The sequence below is a fragment of the Haliaeetus albicilla genome, chromosome 13 (genome assembly GCF_947461875.1).
Source record: "Haliaeetus albicilla chromosome 13, bHalAlb1.1, whole genome shotgun sequence".
NCBI classification, from domain to species: domain Eukaryota; kingdom Metazoa; phylum Chordata; class Aves; order Accipitriformes; family Accipitridae; genus Haliaeetus; species Haliaeetus albicilla.
Genome location: NC_091495.1, coordinates 39746309 through 39764257, shown reverse-complemented (window position 1 = coordinate 39764257; position 17949 = coordinate 39746309). Strand labels below are relative to the sequence as shown.

The 17949-nt window shown below is 51.6% G+C and overlaps 2 protein-coding genes across 2 annotated transcripts; both read left to right on the top strand.

Annotated features, from left to right (window-relative positions):
- The first annotated feature begins 835 nt into the window (after nucleotides 1-835).
- NKX2-6 (NK2 homeobox 6) lies at nucleotides 836-2889 on the top strand. The gene is made up of 2 exons (XM_069799637.1): nucleotides 836-968; nucleotides 2315-2889. The coding sequence occupies exons 1-2, from the start codon at nucleotides 836-838 to the stop codon at nucleotides 2887-2889; spliced, it is 708 nt and encodes a 235-aa protein (XP_069655738.1).
- Nucleotides 2890-7595: 4706 nt separating this feature from the next.
- Nucleotides 7596-12849, top strand: NKX3-1 (NK3 homeobox 1). Its single transcript, XM_069801361.1, has 2 exons — nucleotides 7596-7968; nucleotides 9876-12849. Exons 1-2 carry the CDS (start codon nucleotides 7614-7616, stop codon nucleotides 10283-10285), a joined length of 765 nt encoding a protein of 254 aa, XP_069657462.1. The 5' UTR covers nucleotides 7596-7613; the 3' UTR covers nucleotides 10286-12849.
- The last annotated feature ends 5100 nt before the right edge of the window (nucleotides 12850-17949 follow it).

Sequence of the window (17949 nt, the reverse complement as noted above, 5' to 3'; positions counted from 1 at the left end):
CTCTGTCAGGGCTATCAGCAAACACCAGCCCCTGAGGCCAGCTAGGAATTTTAATTGAAATAGCCGGTCACTGGGCCCAGATAAGGCCCAGCATCACCCCACGGCCAGTGGGGCTCCCCACGGGGCTACCAGCACCCAGCCCTGCACCCCAAACTCATGCGAGGGACCCCATACCCCAGTGGGGATCTGCCAGCTCAGTGCCCACCCGCCAAGGCAGCACTGGGACCAGACTGGGAGGGAACTGGGGCCCAGAGCGGCTGCCGGTGGGCAGCCCACATTGGCGGGGGGTCTCGCAGCATCATCCCCCCCCCCGCTCCTTCCCCGGCCCGCAGGAGCTAGGTGGTCTGCGCCCCTTATCAGCCCTTATCTCCCAAAGCCGCTCGCTAATGTGACCTTAATGGAGCTAAAATCAACTCGATTTGTTTTATTGGGTTTTTTTTTTATTTTATTCTTTTATTTATTTTCTTTGTTTTATTTTGGCTTAGCCCCAAATTCCACCCCCACCCCCCCTTCTCACTTCCCTTTTTGTTTTGGAAATAGAGAGGGGAAGGGGTCTGAACGGATCTGAAGCGGGGGGGGGACACAGACAGCCCATGGGGAACCGTGTCCGGCCCAGAGCACCCTGGGCGACCCAAAGACCCCCCCCCACGGGTGACCAACCCTCCTTTCCCTGCTCCCCCCAACCCCTGGGACCCCCCCCGGGGCAGGGTCTGGGGGTGGTGCCTGGTCCAGCAGGAGGGTCAGAGGCGGGGAGAGGGTCCCAGAGCTCACATACCACCCCCCCCCCCCCATTTAACCCCCCCTTCAACCTCCCCGCCCCGGCCCTGGCTAGAAGATGCTGCCCACCCCCTTCTCGGTAAAAGACATCCTCAACCTGGAACGGTCAGGACCCACCGGGGGACCCCACGCCGTCCCCGTTCCCCGGGCTGCCCACAGCCCCGGGGGGGGGGACGAGCCACCGCCACCCAGTAAGTGACCCGTGGGGTCGGGGGGGGACACACGACAATCCCATGGAACCGCTTTCGTTCCCCCGGGGTTGGAAACCCGAGGGGTGCAGAGCAGCCCGTTGCATCCTCCAGCTCCGATTCCACCCGAGACCCGTGTACCCGTGGATGGTTTTCCACCCCCCACCTTTTTTTTTTTCTTTGGTTTTTGGGGGGTTATTCGGGGCTTTTTCCGAGCAGCCCCCCAAGCCCTGCATCCCTCCTGTGCGTCCTGGCTGCCCTCAGGGAAAAGAAACAGCCCAGGGTAGGGGTATAACCGGCTCGTTTTAGGGTGGTTTTTTTGTTGTTTGGGGTTTTCTTTCTGCAAGGCACAAATCGCCACCGATTTGATACAAATCCCTGTTTCGATGCTCCATATATTTGTCCAGCGGGGATGCTGCTCCGGAGCGGCCGCCGAGGGGGGGATCAGACGGGACCCCTTTCTCCCCACCGCTAAAATCCCACCAAATATCCTTTTGCTCGTGTTTCCCTAATGCCCGGTAGCTGAAGAGCGGAGAAACGGGGAAACCAGTAAGACCAGAGCCTGAGCACTGGGTAGCACTGGGATACGGAGCCAGAGAGGGCGAGGGGAGCCCGGGGAGAGCTCCCTGCCGGCTTCATACCTGCAGATGGAGCCCTCCAGCACCCCATTTCCCTGCAGCCCCCCGAAAAATTCCCTGAGCCCCTGCTGTGGCTGGCAGGCTACCCCAGCACATCCCACCAGCCGGGGAGCGACCACCGTGTAAGACCCCCGGCTAGCTCGCCCGCAACACAAAAACCCAGCGGATGATAAAAAACCAAACTGCTTTCCATCTTCTCACAGATCTAACAATTTTCCCTCCTCCATTCCCAGTCCCTTCATTTTTCTGGCTTTGCTTCGATTCAGAGAGCTGCGGGATTCCCTGTTCTCAGCCGCCGGAGGTAAATCCTGCCAGCGGTCTGACTGCCATCGCTTCCATCCCTCCGGAGCAGGACGGTGGGGAAGGGGATTTGTGTTTTGGGATATTCAAACCTGCACCGTATCCTGCTTCCCCCTGTGCCTCTCCGGGCTGGGGCTGCCACGCGCATCGTTAGGAGGGACCGAAAGGAGGCATTGTCCAAAATTCACGTAACAGTCAGGCTTCTAATTCCATCCCCCAAAAAAGGAATTTTCTTGAATTCCCATTAAACATCACAGAAATGTTCATATTAAATTTAGCAACTATCAACCCTGCTTCCTCTTATTGCCGAGGGTCCCCATTCCCAATTTGTTCCCTCCTTCGGAAACACACTCTCACTGGGAACAGAACCGGTCTTGGGTCTCACTTTGCTTTGGATATTTCTCGCTGCAGGAAAATGTTTGCTTGCCCACCCTTTCGAGGCAGACGAGAAGAAAGCCGACGCCTGCCACCATCCCAAGCAGCGACAGCGGAGAAAACCCCGCGTTTTATTCTCCCAAACTCAGGTGTTTGAACTGGAGCGGCGATTTAAGCAACAGAAATACCTCTCCGCTCCGGAAAGGGAGCACCTCGCCAGCGTGCTCAAGCTTACCTCCACGCAGGTGAAAATCTGGTTCCAAAACCGAAGGTACAAGTGCAAGAGGCAGAGGCAGGATAAATCCCTGGAGCTGGCTGCCCACCCGCTGCCCCCGCGGAGGGTGGCAGTGCCCGTGCTCGTCAGGGACGGCAAACCCTGTCTCGGGGGGTCCCAGCCTTACCCAGCCCCGTACAGCCTCACCGCCAGCCCTTACTCCTATAGCTCCTACTACAGTGCCTATAGCGGCGGCCCGTTCGGTGCCAGCTACGGTGGGGGGTACACCGGGGTGACCCCCAATGCCGTGAACGTGAGCTTGGGTATGGCCAGCGGTGCTCAGCACCAGCCCGCGTGCTTGCAAGCCGCCGTGCAAGCAGGGATCAGGGCTTGGTAGACGGCCACGGAGGACAGGACCGCCCGAGAAGTTGCCGAGGAAAGCCCCCCCCTCCGCTCCAGACTCCAGCTTTCGTCGGGACTGGAGACAAATCCGGAGGGTTTCTGCCACCCCGGACAGTGGGACGTCTCCGGATCATCCGTCCCCTCCAGGTAGCTCATGCCGCTCCAGCATTGCGACTTTGGGGACCCAACGACCGAGGGCATTTATTTATTTGAACACAAATGTTTCGGAGTCTGGCCTTTCCCGCTCCTACAGAGGATTTGGTCCTCCAGGATGCCAGTGCACGGCCATCGAGAAGGTATGAACACTGGTTTTCTTCCTAAGGACAGCTGGAAAACAGGGTCTGTGCATGCCACTGTGCATTCACTTTTTTATAAACCATATTTAATGCTTTGAGTTCCTCTAATCTTTTGAGATACATTTCTGATATATATTTCTTAATAACTTCCAGCACAGGTGTTCATTTCTGTCTTTATTATTATTATTATTTGCAAATAAAAACCAAACTGGTGAAATTGTGTTGTTTCACTCTCTCGCCATTCCTCACTTAATATTTTTACTTTTTCTATCCACAACTTGCATTTGAGCATCAAAATCTGATCCAAAGAAAAAAAACCCAAATCAATCTTAATACTAACAATTAACCCAGAAAATTAATTGCCTTGTAGTCCAAGCTTGCCCTCCCTAACTCTTGGCAAATGTTTTCAGCTTTCTGTTGCTATTCCCTTACTGGTAAAATGGGTTTGCAGGTACGTGGTGGGGCAGCTGCGAGGGGCAGCTCACAGCATCTCACGGTGGGTTGGTGTCGTCCGAATTACACCAGCGTCACCGGTGCTGAGCCGAGAGGTGCAGGATCCCCAGATCAGGATCCATTGGCATCAAGTGCCTTGCTGGATCAGAGGACTGTATGTATATTTCTATATACACCTTTCCATATCTATTTATGAAATGCAGGAGAGCTGGATGCCATTGCAGTGTGCCGGGGAGGATCAAAGGGGAGCACAGCCCCATCCTGAACAGGCGGCATGAATCTACGGCCTCACGTTTACAGAATAAACCCAGTAAGCCCCCGTTAGACTGACCCACTCATCGGGCTGCCCATGGCCCCCCAGTACAGGCTTTACTTATAGCGGGGAGGGGGGGAAAAAACCCACACAAAAGTCATCATCTGATGCAAAATGTTAGTTTAACAGAGATTTTTCCAAGATATCCCAGTGAAGGAGCCAGACAACAACCTGCGCACAACTCCCACCGCACGGGACGGGCAACATTTCCCCCTCGCAACCTCCATCCCCGCTCCAGGCTGCTGCCCTCTCCTCCCCACTCCTTTCCCGACAGCTTCTTATCCTCCCAGTGTTTGACGAAAAGAGACTTGCAGGAGGCAATTAAGCTTTTATCTCTAATCCCCACTCAGCCCCAGCACTCCGGCGTTCGCTCGCTTCCCAAATGGGACATCCCTGACATCCCAATCAAACCAGAAAAACCCTCTCGGTGAGATAGCTTGCTCGCCGTCCTGCCGCTCCGAGGCTTTGCAGCCCCACCGAGACCCTGGAAAAGACTGGGTAAGGCGTCAGCCGTGATGGGTGCTGCTCCTTCTCCTCCCCTTCATCCATCCACATTTATTCAGGAATATCTCCCAAAATCAGCTGAGTCTTGGGTCTCTCTCCTGGCTTTGGAGCAGCCAGGGGACTCGACAGGGTCCTTGCACCGGGAAATGCTGTGGGTGTCAGGGAAAGCCCCTGCAAACAGCAGCATCCCCAATGCACGGGTTCCCCTGCAAGTCTTAACAACACTGAGAGTTTTTCCTTTGAGGTTCAGCAACAAAATGAGGCAAATCACATGAAGCTCCCCCCAAATAAACACAGAAATCAAAGAAGGAAATCGCTACCCTCCCCAGATCAGAAAAAAGCCTGAAAACGGGAATCATTTATGCCCCACCATACATTTTGGAGGGTTTTCCCAAAAGCCCAGTTCCCATAGGGTTGGGATACCCTTAAAACCCTGGTGTTTGCTGGATCCCCTCTGTCACCTTCCTCTCTGCAGCACATGCCAGGGCTGTTGCTTTAAACCTCCCCTGTTTCCAGCCCAAATCAGAAATGACCCGCTACACCAACCACTGTAAAAACGAGCTTTCTCAAACACCCCGCTGTACGCAAACCAGTCCACTTTCCCCCAAAACCTTCTCCCGGACCAAAATTCCTGTCCTGGGCCAAATCACTCACTGCTCATCAGCTGTGGGTTATTTTCACCAACTGAGCTACGGATGCGGGCACCGGCAATGAAGGGACAAGAGACTCGACCACAAAAGAGCCGTGCAACGAGGCTGCCCAGGACAGACCTACAGACAGAGGGGTCGAGCAGACGGACGGCACCGGGAGATTTTACTAATGGTTATGGTAAAGCTCTGGCTGCAAAGCAGAGGTGTTAACAGCCCAGCTCTATTTGCAGGAAAACGCTTAATTGAAATGAAATGATGCCCCTGGAAGGAAGGGAACTGCCCAGGTTCTGGGGAGAGAAGCCCTTCTGCTGGGTCTTATGTTCACGTATTTGTGCTAGAGCCCCAAATAGTTACGGGTGCACAACAGGCTGAGTCCCTGGGTGTGCAGGCACGTGCTGATCTCCGACAGCAGCAAGGGCAGCCTAAAATCAGCAGGGGTAGGGTCTCTGCAGTGGGGAAAATTGGCTCCCAAATTCAGCACAGAGTGTCCCCGGGGAGCAGCACGGCTTCCCGACCCGAGCGAGCATCCTCCCACGGCACGGCACGGCACCCACGGTCACGCCGACGTGCCGTCGGGCAAGCCCAGCTGGGTGCGTGCCAAGCCCTGGTCCTGCCAGGGCACCCACCGGTGACCCTCGGGGCTCCCCCTCCACCCCAACCCCCCCTGAGCAGCACAGTGGGATTCAGATTAAATGCTGGAAGGACCGGGCAGGGAGCCGTGGGGCAGCCCACCCACCCACCACAGCAGCACCTTCCACCCACCTTCCAGCACTTTCTGAATTCCCTTTCTTGGACTATAGGAGGATAATGAGGCTGAATTATTGAAGCTACTGAATTTTCCAAGCATACGGTGAATATAGGGGGGCATTTTCTAAGCCAGGAGCATCAGCAGGTTAAAGAATGAGAGAAAAGGGTAGGGTAAAAGCAGGGTTTGGGGCACGGCTGCACAACCTGCTCCGGGCTTGGGGCTGCCGTAACCAAACACCCTCCTATAAAATCAACAAAGTCCTCCGGGGATTTCAAGGAAATCCATTGTTTCCCTTTTTAAGGTTAAAAAAAAAACAAAACATGCCTGGGCTTTTCAGCTGAGGGACTGGCTTTGAGTGAAGGCTTTAGGAATAGAAGAGGTGATCAGTGCTACATTATTCCAACAGCAAAAGGAGTTTGCAGACAACAGGGCTATAGGGGGTCACTGTGTGTGTGTGTATATATATATACATACGTGTGTGTATACATACACATATACATACATTTGTGTGTGTGTGTATATATATATATACACACACAGAGGGTGCCTGCACTTCCCAGGGATGCTGCTCAGCTGCATCCATGGAGCTGAATCCTGCTCCCACAGGGGCTTGCCCACCAGATTGCTTTGCCTTATGATGGGGCAAGGTGATTTTTTAATCATGTGCTGCCCACATCTCGGGGGGAGGTTTGCGGCTGTTTGTGTGGTGAGCGGGGAGTTGTTTTCCAAACAGAAACTCTAGAAGAACAACTACAAATAAAGCAGATACTCAGAAAAAAATCTGTTATAACAGAGAGCTCGACTCACAGTTTTTCTTGGAATTGGGAAAGTTTTGCTCCTTTCGGGTGCCTTTGAACACGAGGCCTTGCAGCATGGTGTATAAAGGTATTAAGGCTTCTTAAATAAATGCTGTCCCATTCCACAGCTGGTCGAGGAATTAGTCTGAGGTTTAGGCTTAAATTTTCATGTGAACCCTTTGCCCCTTTCTGTGCAAGCATTTGCTTCTGGAGCCACTCTCCCTGTCTGTTATATCTTAACTTTCATTTTAAAGCTCTTGTTAGGGCAGCTTTGCAAAGCTGATGAAAATGTCTCTGACATTTTCACCCTGTTTTTCAACAAACTGAAAGCGCATCAAAGCGGAAGGTTTTGAAGAAAACCCTCACAGCCCTCAAAACACTAAACACCCCCCCCCCCCCCAATCCTTTTATTTTCTTCACTTTTTTCCCCTGAAAACATCATTTCCCCAAAGAGCTCTAGGGATTGCCCTGGGACATAAATCATTTTCATAACTAGGAGCAAGCAGAGCACCGGCTCGCTGGGGCTGGGTCAGGGGATGCAGAAGCCGTCCCCTTGCAGAGCATCCTTCGAAGGCAGCGACACTGCTCCCCCCTCCTCTCACCAAAACCCCCACCCTGGGAGCATTTTGATCCCCAAAAGGATGAATTCACTAAGGCATCTTTCTCTTCATCGTAAAAGCTCGGGGGTGATTTGCCAGCAAGGGAGCATCGGGAGGGGCAAAGGAGGAGGCTGAGGTTTTTGGCTGTGACCCCATGGATCTGTGGGGAAGGGTGACCGGAGCAAGAGGGAGAAGCCAGCAGCCAGAAAACCCAGGGGAGCCAAGAAACGACCGAAGGGCGTAAACTCCTGCCAGGGATCTCCAATCAGGCCCCGGGAGGCTTGGCTGCCTGCCGTATAAATGCAAAGCCGGGAGGGTGGGAAACCAGCGTGCCTCTGGGCAGGGAGAGGAAGAGGAGGATGAGTGCCGGGGTGCTCCCTGCAAGGAGGCAGAGAGCACCCAGCAGCACCCCCGCAGGGATGAGCTGGACCCCGACGGTAGCCCAGCAGACCATGCCCATCTCCTCCAGGCCCCGGACATCCTTCCTCATCCAAGACATCCTCTGGGATGGGGCAGAGAGGGGAGCGTGGCCGGAGCGGGGCGAGAACGGAGAGTTTGGCAGCCCGGAGGACGGGGAGCCGGGGGCGGCCGTGGCGAAGGGCGACGAGGGCAGCTCAGCCCTGGGGGCTGCCCCAGGGCACCCCCCCGGGGGTCCTCATCCCCCAGGAGCATCCCCAGCCCAAACCCGAGGGACACCCCACGAGGCGGACGCAGGTAAGGGGGTGGAAAACTCCTGGCTGAGCCCACTGGCTGGGGAATGGATCAGCAATGTCTACGCTTGGGTTAACCGGGGGGCAGGATCCTGACCCGGCTGCCTCGAGCACCCCAGAGCCAAATAACTCGTGTTTTAAATACCAGAGAGTGTCTGTGCTTTAGCAGTGGGAAAGTAAGAGAAATAGCAACTGCATGCAAATCTTTCGCCAGGCGGGCTAAAATGCCTTTAAAAAAAACCCAAACAGTCGATGCATTTCTGCGATATCTTGGGAAATAAAGTTCCCTTTACATGCAGAAGGTCCCCAGCAAAGGCACCGTGGGGTGTCTCGGAGAGGCAGTTTGTGCCCATCCTTCACGCAGCCATCAGCGCGGCGATGCCGCCGCAGCCGAGCTCATCAGTGCCTCCGGTCCGGGGATCTTTTGGAAGTCCCCGTGTTGAATTTGTGCTGTTTGCAGCAGGGCTCAGCTTTCCCGCGTGCTCAGCCCTGATTTCACAGTGTGTACCACTGCACATCGCGTGCTTTATTAATAATGAGCCTGCTCCTCTTGCCACAGCATCCCTTTCTAGCATGCAATTGCTAAATTCATTGCAGACAATAATGTTTCACTGCAGAAGCAACATACCAAAAATCACACTCAGAAGCAAATTTTTTTGACCGGTGCCTCTAGCATTGCAGCAGCACGAGCACGGCCGGGGCTGTGGGAGGGAGCTCAGCCTTTCCTTGCCCAAGCAGTCCTGGGCCGAGCTGCAACAGCCAAAAAAGCGATTTTGAACTCTCTAGCGACCGGCTCTTGCTTGCTAAGAGAGCCCTTGCCAGGGGAATTTTGGCTTTACGTTTCAATTCTATTAAAAGAAGCTTCTACATAAAAGCAAGTTCAGAAACAGCCACCAGGCTGATCATTACGAAAATCATTAAAAGCCATAGCAAATCTCCCAGAAAGTGGCTAGTGTAAATCAGCGCAGCTCCAGGGATTTCAGTGGGACAACCATGATTTGCACAAGCTGGGAATTAAGCTTGTTGTTTCTATCTATCTCGAGCATTACGTTCACATCTTAAGAAAATATACTAAGAAATGACTAAAGGAAAAAAAAATTGGCCTATTTCCATCCCAAGCTGGGTAATACACAAAAAGGAACTAACTGCATAAATAAAATGACTTAAGAAGTTTTAAGGGTTATAGGTGACCGTTCCCAGGGAGCTCAGCACCTTTCTGGGTCACGGCTTGGATGATCGAACAGTGCCACAAGAAATAAGTTGGAGGCAAACACTGAGATGCCGCTTTGGAGCTGTGATCCAAGGCCAGGTCTGCAGTTATATATGTAAAGCCAGGCCTGGAGGTTTAAAAATCTGCCTCAAAATTTCTTGGCATTGCCTTGGAGTCATCAAAGAGAAAAGGGAGGAATTTCTTTTCAACACTTTTCTAACTGCAGTCTGCTTCAGGCTGCACCAATTTCCCATTTCTGAGCTATCCTCTGTAGCTTGAGGATAGAAACTTGTTTAATCTGAGGATCAGGATTTTCCCATAGGCACAGCAGAGAGGATGTTTCAAAGAAGTGCCTAATAGAACGAATTCTGTGATAAAAATCTCAAGAGCTGTTGATGCCATAATGTACATAACAGCAGTACCTTCAGGTTTTAGGCAGACCTTCACCAGCACCGCAAAATAGCCCTTTCTGTATTATTTGAGTCCCTTGAATGTACATTCATATTGAATGCATGCTTATATGAATTAAGAAAGTGTGATTTAGGAAGAAAAAAACTCCCTTATATGACTTCAAGGTGGTGTTGACTCCATTAAATAAAAATATTTCCAGGATAATAGGAATATTTTGCTCTCTGGAAGGGAAAAAGCAAGTGATTGGGGAAATTTTCAAGCGGGTAATTCTCAGCTCATTCCTCCCACAGATACCACGGCAGAGACCTACCTGTCAGACTGTGACCCCCCGCTGCGACCCCTGCCCATCGCCCAGCACCCCCCCAAGCAGGCGAAGCGCTCGCGGGCGGCATTCTCCCACACCCAAGTCATCGAACTGGAGCGGAAATTCAGCCACCAAAAATACCTGTCGGCCCCCGAGCGAGCCCACCTGGCCAAAAACCTGCAGCTCACCGAGACGCAGGTGAAAATCTGGTTCCAGAACAGGAGGTATAAAACCAAGAGGAAACAGGTCGCCTCCGAAATCAGCAGACTGGACACGCGTCTGGCCGGGCAGAAAGCGGCCGAGATGCCCGGAGCATCGCTGCTCGCGCTGCGGGGCGGCTGGCAGTACCTGCCTTGCCTCTATTACTTGAACGGCTGGAGTCCCTCCTGGTGGTAACCACTTTTTTAAGCGGAAAGCATCCTTTTCTCTTAATTTTTTTTTTTTTTTTAATACTGCGTCGCTCTTTCTAGTGCTAATTAGGGGAAGGAGACCCCATTTGTAGTAACAATCAGCATCTTCTAGTTGCCGCACGAGCTCTCTTGTCGCTAACAGTAAAAAAACAAACAAACGAAAAAGCCAAAAAAGCCCAAGATATTAAAAGCGTGTAATTCAGCATGCTTAATAGCACTGCTCTGGGGTCAATCTGCAGCCGTAAAATATTGCAGGCTCTTTCGGGGGCAGAAAGGGATGGTCCAGCCCCAGAGACAGCGATCTCCCCTCTCTGCCCCTCCTAAATCACTTGTGCCCCCCTGAAGCCTTTGGTCCTTGCTGAGATCAAGCAGGCAAAAAGCAAACTGCTGATCCTGGGCTGGCACTGATGTGGCCCCCACTCAGCCACTTGGGCCACCAGCTGTTGTATGATCTAAAAATCAAAAAAAAAAAAAGGCAAAAAAATTTGCATTTCTGCCATCGATATCGTAATTGCTAATGGTCCCAGAGGGGACTTAGAACCCCCCCAAGTTTTTCTGCGTGCTGTCGGGCAGCACCGCAGCCTCCACCCGGGGCATGTGGCTTTTGGGGAGAATTAAACCCCTTTCTGCCATGAGCGACAACAACCTGAAGTGCCTGACGGCCACGGAGCTGCAGCCGGGGACCAGGTTTGCTGGGACGTGAGCGAAGGTGACCGCCCCGGCCGGGATGGAGCCCTGCCAGCTTACCCCCACCCAAACCCGTCTCTCTGCTCTTCGACAGCCACTGCCTTAACAACCTTGAGAAGCCAAACCAGAAAGCCTCGGGAACACGGACAATAGCGCAATGACAGATGAGTTTTGCATATCCGGGTGTTGACGCTGTTTGAACATTCCCATATAAGCTATCTAAAATAGCAACAGCTCGAAGAGTTCAACGTTCCCGTCAGCTTTCAAAGCAGCAAACTCCCCGTTCGCAAGTAAAATCAGCCCGATTCCCAGTGCCAAGGCATCAGGGCAGCAAGAGGATGATATCTTTACAAATGCTTTTTTACTGAGATGACAACTATTTGCACTAGCAGAGTAGCAAAGATTTTTTTTTTTTTTTTTGGTAACTAATCATACTTAAAACTTTAGATGCCACTAAGTCCGTGGGAGAAAGTGTAGAAATAAATGAGATTTCCAAGAAAGGCAACACATCAACTGCTTTTTCTCAGCTAGTGTAAATCAGCATAGCTCTGCTGGAACAAATTTAATCTTCTGAAACAAAAATACATGGAGGTTTCTTCCCTGTGAACCTCCATAAATGTTCCTGTGGTGCCTGTTCTTTCCGAAAGAGAATTAAAAATCACAGTGGTCCAATTCCCTCCTGCAGCAGGGAAATACAGTCAATTAAATAATGTTAAGAAACTGCTTAGATCTGTCCCTTTTAACGAGATTATTTGGAAACTGATCTTTTGCCTTGCCAATCCACGTGCAAGCTCGCAGACCTAGCAAAGACGAAGCTGCTGGGGCTGCGTGGATGAGGAAAAACTCAGGGGAGGGGAGGACAGGGAGAGGAGAACATGCAAACTGAAACCCTTTGTGGCAGATATTCATTCGCTCTTGCTATCAAAGCTGCCTGCTCAATTTGGAGGACAAGCAGTTGCTTTCCAATTGTCTGAAAGTAACCCCTAATATCTCGAGATAACATTTTTCTTCCAGCTCCTGCTCTCAGATGCTGCGTATCCCCCAGCCCGTTCTCTCACAGCCGGTATTCAGGCCAGAAGGCCATCTCCCCTGCCCTGTTGCAATATGTTTCAAACCCAGCCCTGCTGCTTATCCACTTTGCACTTTGCTTATCCGCTGCTTGGAACAAAAAAAAAAAAAAAAAAAAAGGCAAGCCCTTATGGCCTCGAAGCCAAGCCCCCGCAGGGCACGCATCCCTCCTGACGGCATCTCCAGGGGGAAAAAGTCCTGCTGAAATCCCATGGGCTCACCCACACCCAGACCCTTGGGATGCTACTTAAATCAATGCAGAGACACTATATTTGCACTAAATACACTGGATTAGCAGCTCTGACCATCCCGGAGCTGCCCCTGAATAGGGAACACGGAGTGTCCTTTGCACAGACAGCGGAAGAGCAGCAGGGATGGGCACATTATGCTGGGAAGGACTGAATTGGGCTGGGAAAATTAGATATAAACTGAAAATTAGATATAAACTGAACTTCTTGGACGCTTCTTTGGGAAAATGTTTCTGTCATAGCTACTTTTTTTTGCCCACTATTGGTTGACAACCAGTAAAATATCCTTCTTGTTGCTTCAACGCCCAACTGCTCATACTTAACTTTGCTGGTATAAAGCAAGTCAAGTGCAAATAGTGGCTATTTTTATATGTATTTTTTTATACTATTTTATCTGATGTGCATTGTCCTTTGGAATAAAGAGTGCAGAGTCTTTATTAAAAACAAGCTGCCTCTGTGGTTTTTTTGCCCTGGGTTGGGATTTTCTTTTAATCCCTGTTTCTGCCAAGGAATGACCATGGCTGTCCCACCAGCACCAGCTTCTCATGTGAACAACCGTTGCAGACACTGCACTCAAGTGAGTTTTGTGCAACGAATTGTCACAAGTGCCAGCTCACGAGGTTTTGCAGGTGGTAAATCATCATTCAGCCCTCTTTCTACGTGCTCAGCACCAAGTGCTGCTCCATCACTCATCCAGCCAGGTATAGAGTACCTCTGAGCATCCTCTAATCCCATTTACTGCCCGATGAGCGTGAAACAGGTGACTGTTTCCCAAAAGTAAGAGCTTACGTAGTGAAGTACTTCATCACCCCCAAATTACCCGTAATCCCACAATTTAAGCACAATCCCAGTGGCCTCTAGAGCTTTGCACTACAAGCACTGGTCGCAGTTTTTATTTCTGCCCTTGCCTTCCAGTCCCGCAACCACGTCAGGGGAGACAGGGGCAACTCCATAGGACCATCAGGAGAATTAATTCATCGTGGGAGCTGTCGGCACGAACGCATCCCCCTCGTACAGAGACGGAGAGGGACCGACCTTGGGTCCCAGCCTGCCCGGGCACACACTCCCTCGCCTCTGCTGTCGGCAGCAGCAACTTTTCCCAAAAGGAAAGTGAGCTGAAACACCATGACTCCCAGCTTAATTTTGTATTTAATGAGCTTTAAAATAAAATTAAAAAAAAAAAAGCCAAAGCAGGCATCAAGATGGTAAAAAAGAGATCTCAAGGAGTTCCTATTGCCTTAGGAAACCGGTGCTGGATCCTCACCAGCCAAATCCTCAGGCTGGCACAGCCGGCCAGGCTCCGCTGTCTTCACCCGGCAATGTCGGGGAAGGGAACAACAGCTCCCGTACGTGGGTGACCGTTTGTCACAGGCAGTGACAAGCAGCGGGTCCCTGCAGCCAGGGCTGGAACTCAGCTCTCCTCCCCCTGCACTAATCCTGCCAGCAGCGCCATCCTGCTTACGGGATCTGCCTTCTTCCTAACCCAGACCAAAAAGGCCATCGCGCCCCGAAGTTTGCCGCGACACAGGCACAGCAAAGTGCGGTTTTTTTTGCGGGGCGGGCATCTGCCAAAGCGGGTTCTGGGTCTGCCAGCGGTGCGGGTGGGAGGCAGGGATGCAGGCAGCAGCGCCGGCTCCTTCGCAGCCTCTGCCGTGGAGAAACATCTTGGCTGACTCAGCCCTGTGGCGAGCGCTGCCCTCCCTCCTCTCCTTCCCAACCTTTTTCTCTGCGAGCCCCAAGTGGTTTCTTTATGGACAGAAGATAGACTTCCAGTTGGTTTTTTCCTTTTTTTTTTTTCCAAGCACAAAGCACGAGGACAAAAAAAAGGGGCTGTACCCTTTGGATAACCAGATCATCCGAGAGTGTTAAGGCATTAATCACAACAAGAGGAGTGACATGGCAGGCTGTCCTGGTGATAAATATCCCCTTGATTAATACAGAAGAGAAAAATCCCGCCCTAACTATGGAGATGTGGAGTTTTAATAAGCCTTAAACGAAGCAGAACTCCTGTTTGTACGCAACTAGAAACAGAAAGCATCATTAATGTCTGTCAATTAGCGTCACGCTCCGCCGCTAACATATCCGTCAAGATTAAAGTGTCTAATGCTGACATAACATTTACACTTGTTTGTGCCAAATCATTTATTTAAAGCTTAAAAAAAAAAAAAAGAAAAAAGGCTGCCTTCGGATAATGTAACTGTTGACTAACATTTGCATGCAATAAACCACATACTTGGCAAGGGCTCGCAGGAGTGGAGCCAAGAAAAATCTTCAACTTGACCTACACAACATTTGCAAACCAGAGCAGTGGGAACAAGTTCGCTACACGGAGCTAAATAGGGGATGGAAAATGCAAGGACACCCAAAGTGCCAGGCTGTATCAGACCAGTGTTTCACCCCCGGTTTTGGTAGCTGGTTAGTACAAAGATGCTTTAGAGGGGAGTGCAGAAAACCTTTCAGCATCAAGCACTAGGATGAGTCTTTTGGGATGTGCGGACACTTCCCAAGGAAAGAGGCAAGCTAAGCCATAAAGCACAAGGATTTAGAGCTCTTAAAAACCCTTGAGGATTTTCAATATTTACTATTCTTATTGTAGATGCTCTTGTCATCCATAGAAATGCTTCATCTCTTTCTAACCCAGCTAGAGCCTCGGTGACAAGGAGTCGCACAGCCCATTTTGAGGTGCTGGACCACCCGGTGCTTCCTCCAGCCTTGAGCCATCCTGGCAGCAGCAGTGCCAAAGGGGACACAGGGAAGCATAGGAGAAGCCGAGTGGCACAGTCATCGAGGTAGATTTTCACCACGATGGACAGCTAACAGGGAAAGAAAAGGGGGAAAAAAAGAGAAAAAAAAAAACCAAACCAAAAACTTTGGAGATGTGGCAAAATGCAGCTTTGCAGATTGGCGTTCCCATGGGAAACTCCTTTGCTGCCTCTCACAAAAATTCAAGGCGCATTCCTCCTCTTTCTTCTGTTATGGTCTGGGCACCATTTATTAAGAACAGCCGAAGACAGAGAGAAATCCGCAGCGAATAGCCCTGGAAGTGCTTCCAAAGCCGTCTGCCTGTGGTAATTTATGGCAGCCCACTCGCAGAAGGGAAAGTCAAGAGATAAGACAAGTATTTTTACAGGAAAAACCGTTAGGAGCGAAGCATATATGGATGGATTTTGTGTTGAACTGCTCTGGTCTTGGAAGAAAAAGGAAACAGGGCAAAGAAAAAGGCTTTTGGAGTCAGGTACCGGGTGTCCGAGCAGATGGACTCAGGCTCATAGCTTTATCCCCCAGCCCAAAATCGGTCACCTTGCCCCAGCCTCGCCGTGGACTCACCGGCAATACCCTTCCTGGGGGCGGGGGGGGGGAACTCATGGAATGGAGCTGCAGCATCGGAGCTCTGCCTCCAGCCACGCTGCACGGGGGAGTTGGCCTTTCCCTCTGCTCCAAAAGCTGGCAGGGAGAACAAGGACGTAAGGGAGGCTCCGGCGGGACATTCCCACTGGACGGTGCCGGAGCACGGGAGCAGCTCCGCAGTGGCAGCGGGGGAGGATGCTCGCAGCGCTGTAGCCGTTGATTTTGCCCAATTTTATTCCCGCTTAGGGCTTTTTTCCAGCACCAGGGTTGGGGGTTCCAAGAGATATCAGCCATGCACCTTCTCCTCAGCTCTTCTTTTTATCCAGAGCCTTTTGGGGCAACCAGATTTCCAGAAAAGCAGGTTTTTTTCAGACTTGAGGTGGTATAACCACCAGTCTCCCCTTGGCTGTGCACATCCCCGTCGAGCCCCGGCTGCCTAGCCTGAGCCTGCCAGAGAGATTTTCCCAGTTTTTAAGACTGCGTTTCCAACACAGTTTGATTTTACATCCTCTGCGTCTTAACAGTTTGCATCGCCCGAGCCTGGCGAGGCCGGATCAGGGCTCTCAGCAGCGACAGTGCAAAGCAGGAGAAAGGGACCTTATCCTGAAAAGCCCACGTTATTGAGAGGAGGGCAAAGCAGGGATATCGGCTGTTCGGCAAAGCTTCCCGCGGTACTTTTCCACCAGCCGGTGAATCGCCCAGCCCAGGCGGCACAACGGGGTCCTGCTTGCACCGCGCCGGAAAGTGAAGGGATTAGCACAAGTCTCTCTGCAAACAGAGCTTGGGTGGGGGCACCCAGGGCTCCTCGCCACTCCCCTGAGAATAAATGGCTGGGTTAACTGGGAAAACGCACCGGCCGAGCTCTCGTGAAGCAATTATTCATTTGGAGCCGCTTTCTCATGGGGGATGGCAGCGCCTGGGCTTCTGGGGTGGAGATTTGCAGGATTTACACAGGACAGAGTAACTCTGGGGTACACCCAGAATAACTTCCTCTGCAGAAGGACGTCCAAAATGCTTTACAAACATCGTCCCAACGGCTGTGCTGCTTGGTCGGGGCCAGGGCAAAGCTCCCTCCCCAGCCTGGGCGCAGGGCTGGGGATGTCGGAGGATGGAGCAGCCCAGAGGCTGTGGCAAACGCCAGATGTTCCTCCCAAATGTGTGCAGATGTTTTCCCCTCCCAGCCGGGTCTGAAGCAAGTAGAACGTGGGCTCCGGGTGTACCAGCTAGATAATATTAATCCTTTTTCTAGACTCTGAGCACTGTGGCAGCCGGGAGCTCTGCCAGCATCTGTTGGATCTGTTTGCTGCTAGGTATCGTCACGTACAAGGCAGGGGGATGCAGATCACTCAGCTCCCAGGCAAGTTTCCGTGATGAAACCGAGTTTTTCCCCAAATACCAGTGTTTTAGTCTGGATATCCATGCTATTCCCCAGCGAGTAACTACCTGCATCAACTGTGCCTGCCAGAACGGTACTTCCACATTACAGGCTTTATCTTTTTGCCCTTTAAAAAAGGAGGAATGGAGACAAACCTACAAGTCGGCACCAATCCTGCACTGCTCCTGTGGCAGGTCCCCAGAAAGCCCCAAGTACCCATATAAAGCCACCTCGGGTGCTCAGTTCCCTGCTCCCCAGAAACGGGATGTATTTGATGACATGAGCATGAAGCGGTACCAAATGAAGAAGAATTCAGGTCATTTCTCACCTCAGTTGAAGAGCCAGCCGCTCAGCCTAATGAAACGAGGAGCTGGCAATGGTCACCACTAAAGCCAGCAGCAAAACTTCCCAGACCCAGGACTACACCCCAAAGCCACAGCCTTGTCCCTGTCAGCACAGGCCGTGTGGAAACATCGGGGGTTTTTCATGCCAACTAATAGGCAAATGGAGAATTTTAGGGCAAAAATCCTGGAGCAGGACCTGGGGAACCTTCAAGATGTCTTTGCAAGATCCAACTCAACGCAAGGCAGCCCCATGCCTGGGCACCAGACGCCAAGCAAAGCACCAGGGCATCATCTAATCCAGGGTCTGGAGTTCTTAGGCTTCAGAAGAGGGACAAAGGGACTAATTTTAATTGTGACACCAAGACCTGCTCAATTTTCACCCAGATTTTGCAATCAGCAAGAGACAGAGGCACTCCTTGCCCTCCACAGCTTTCCCCAAATCTCCCTGTTCCCAGCCCCAACAACTTCTGGGCGTTATTTAACAAATGACCAATATTTCACCCCTGCCTGCCGAACAGCTTTTTGCTGGGTGTTGATGGCACATCAACCCTCCTCATCCTCTATTTGTGCTGGTGAAAGG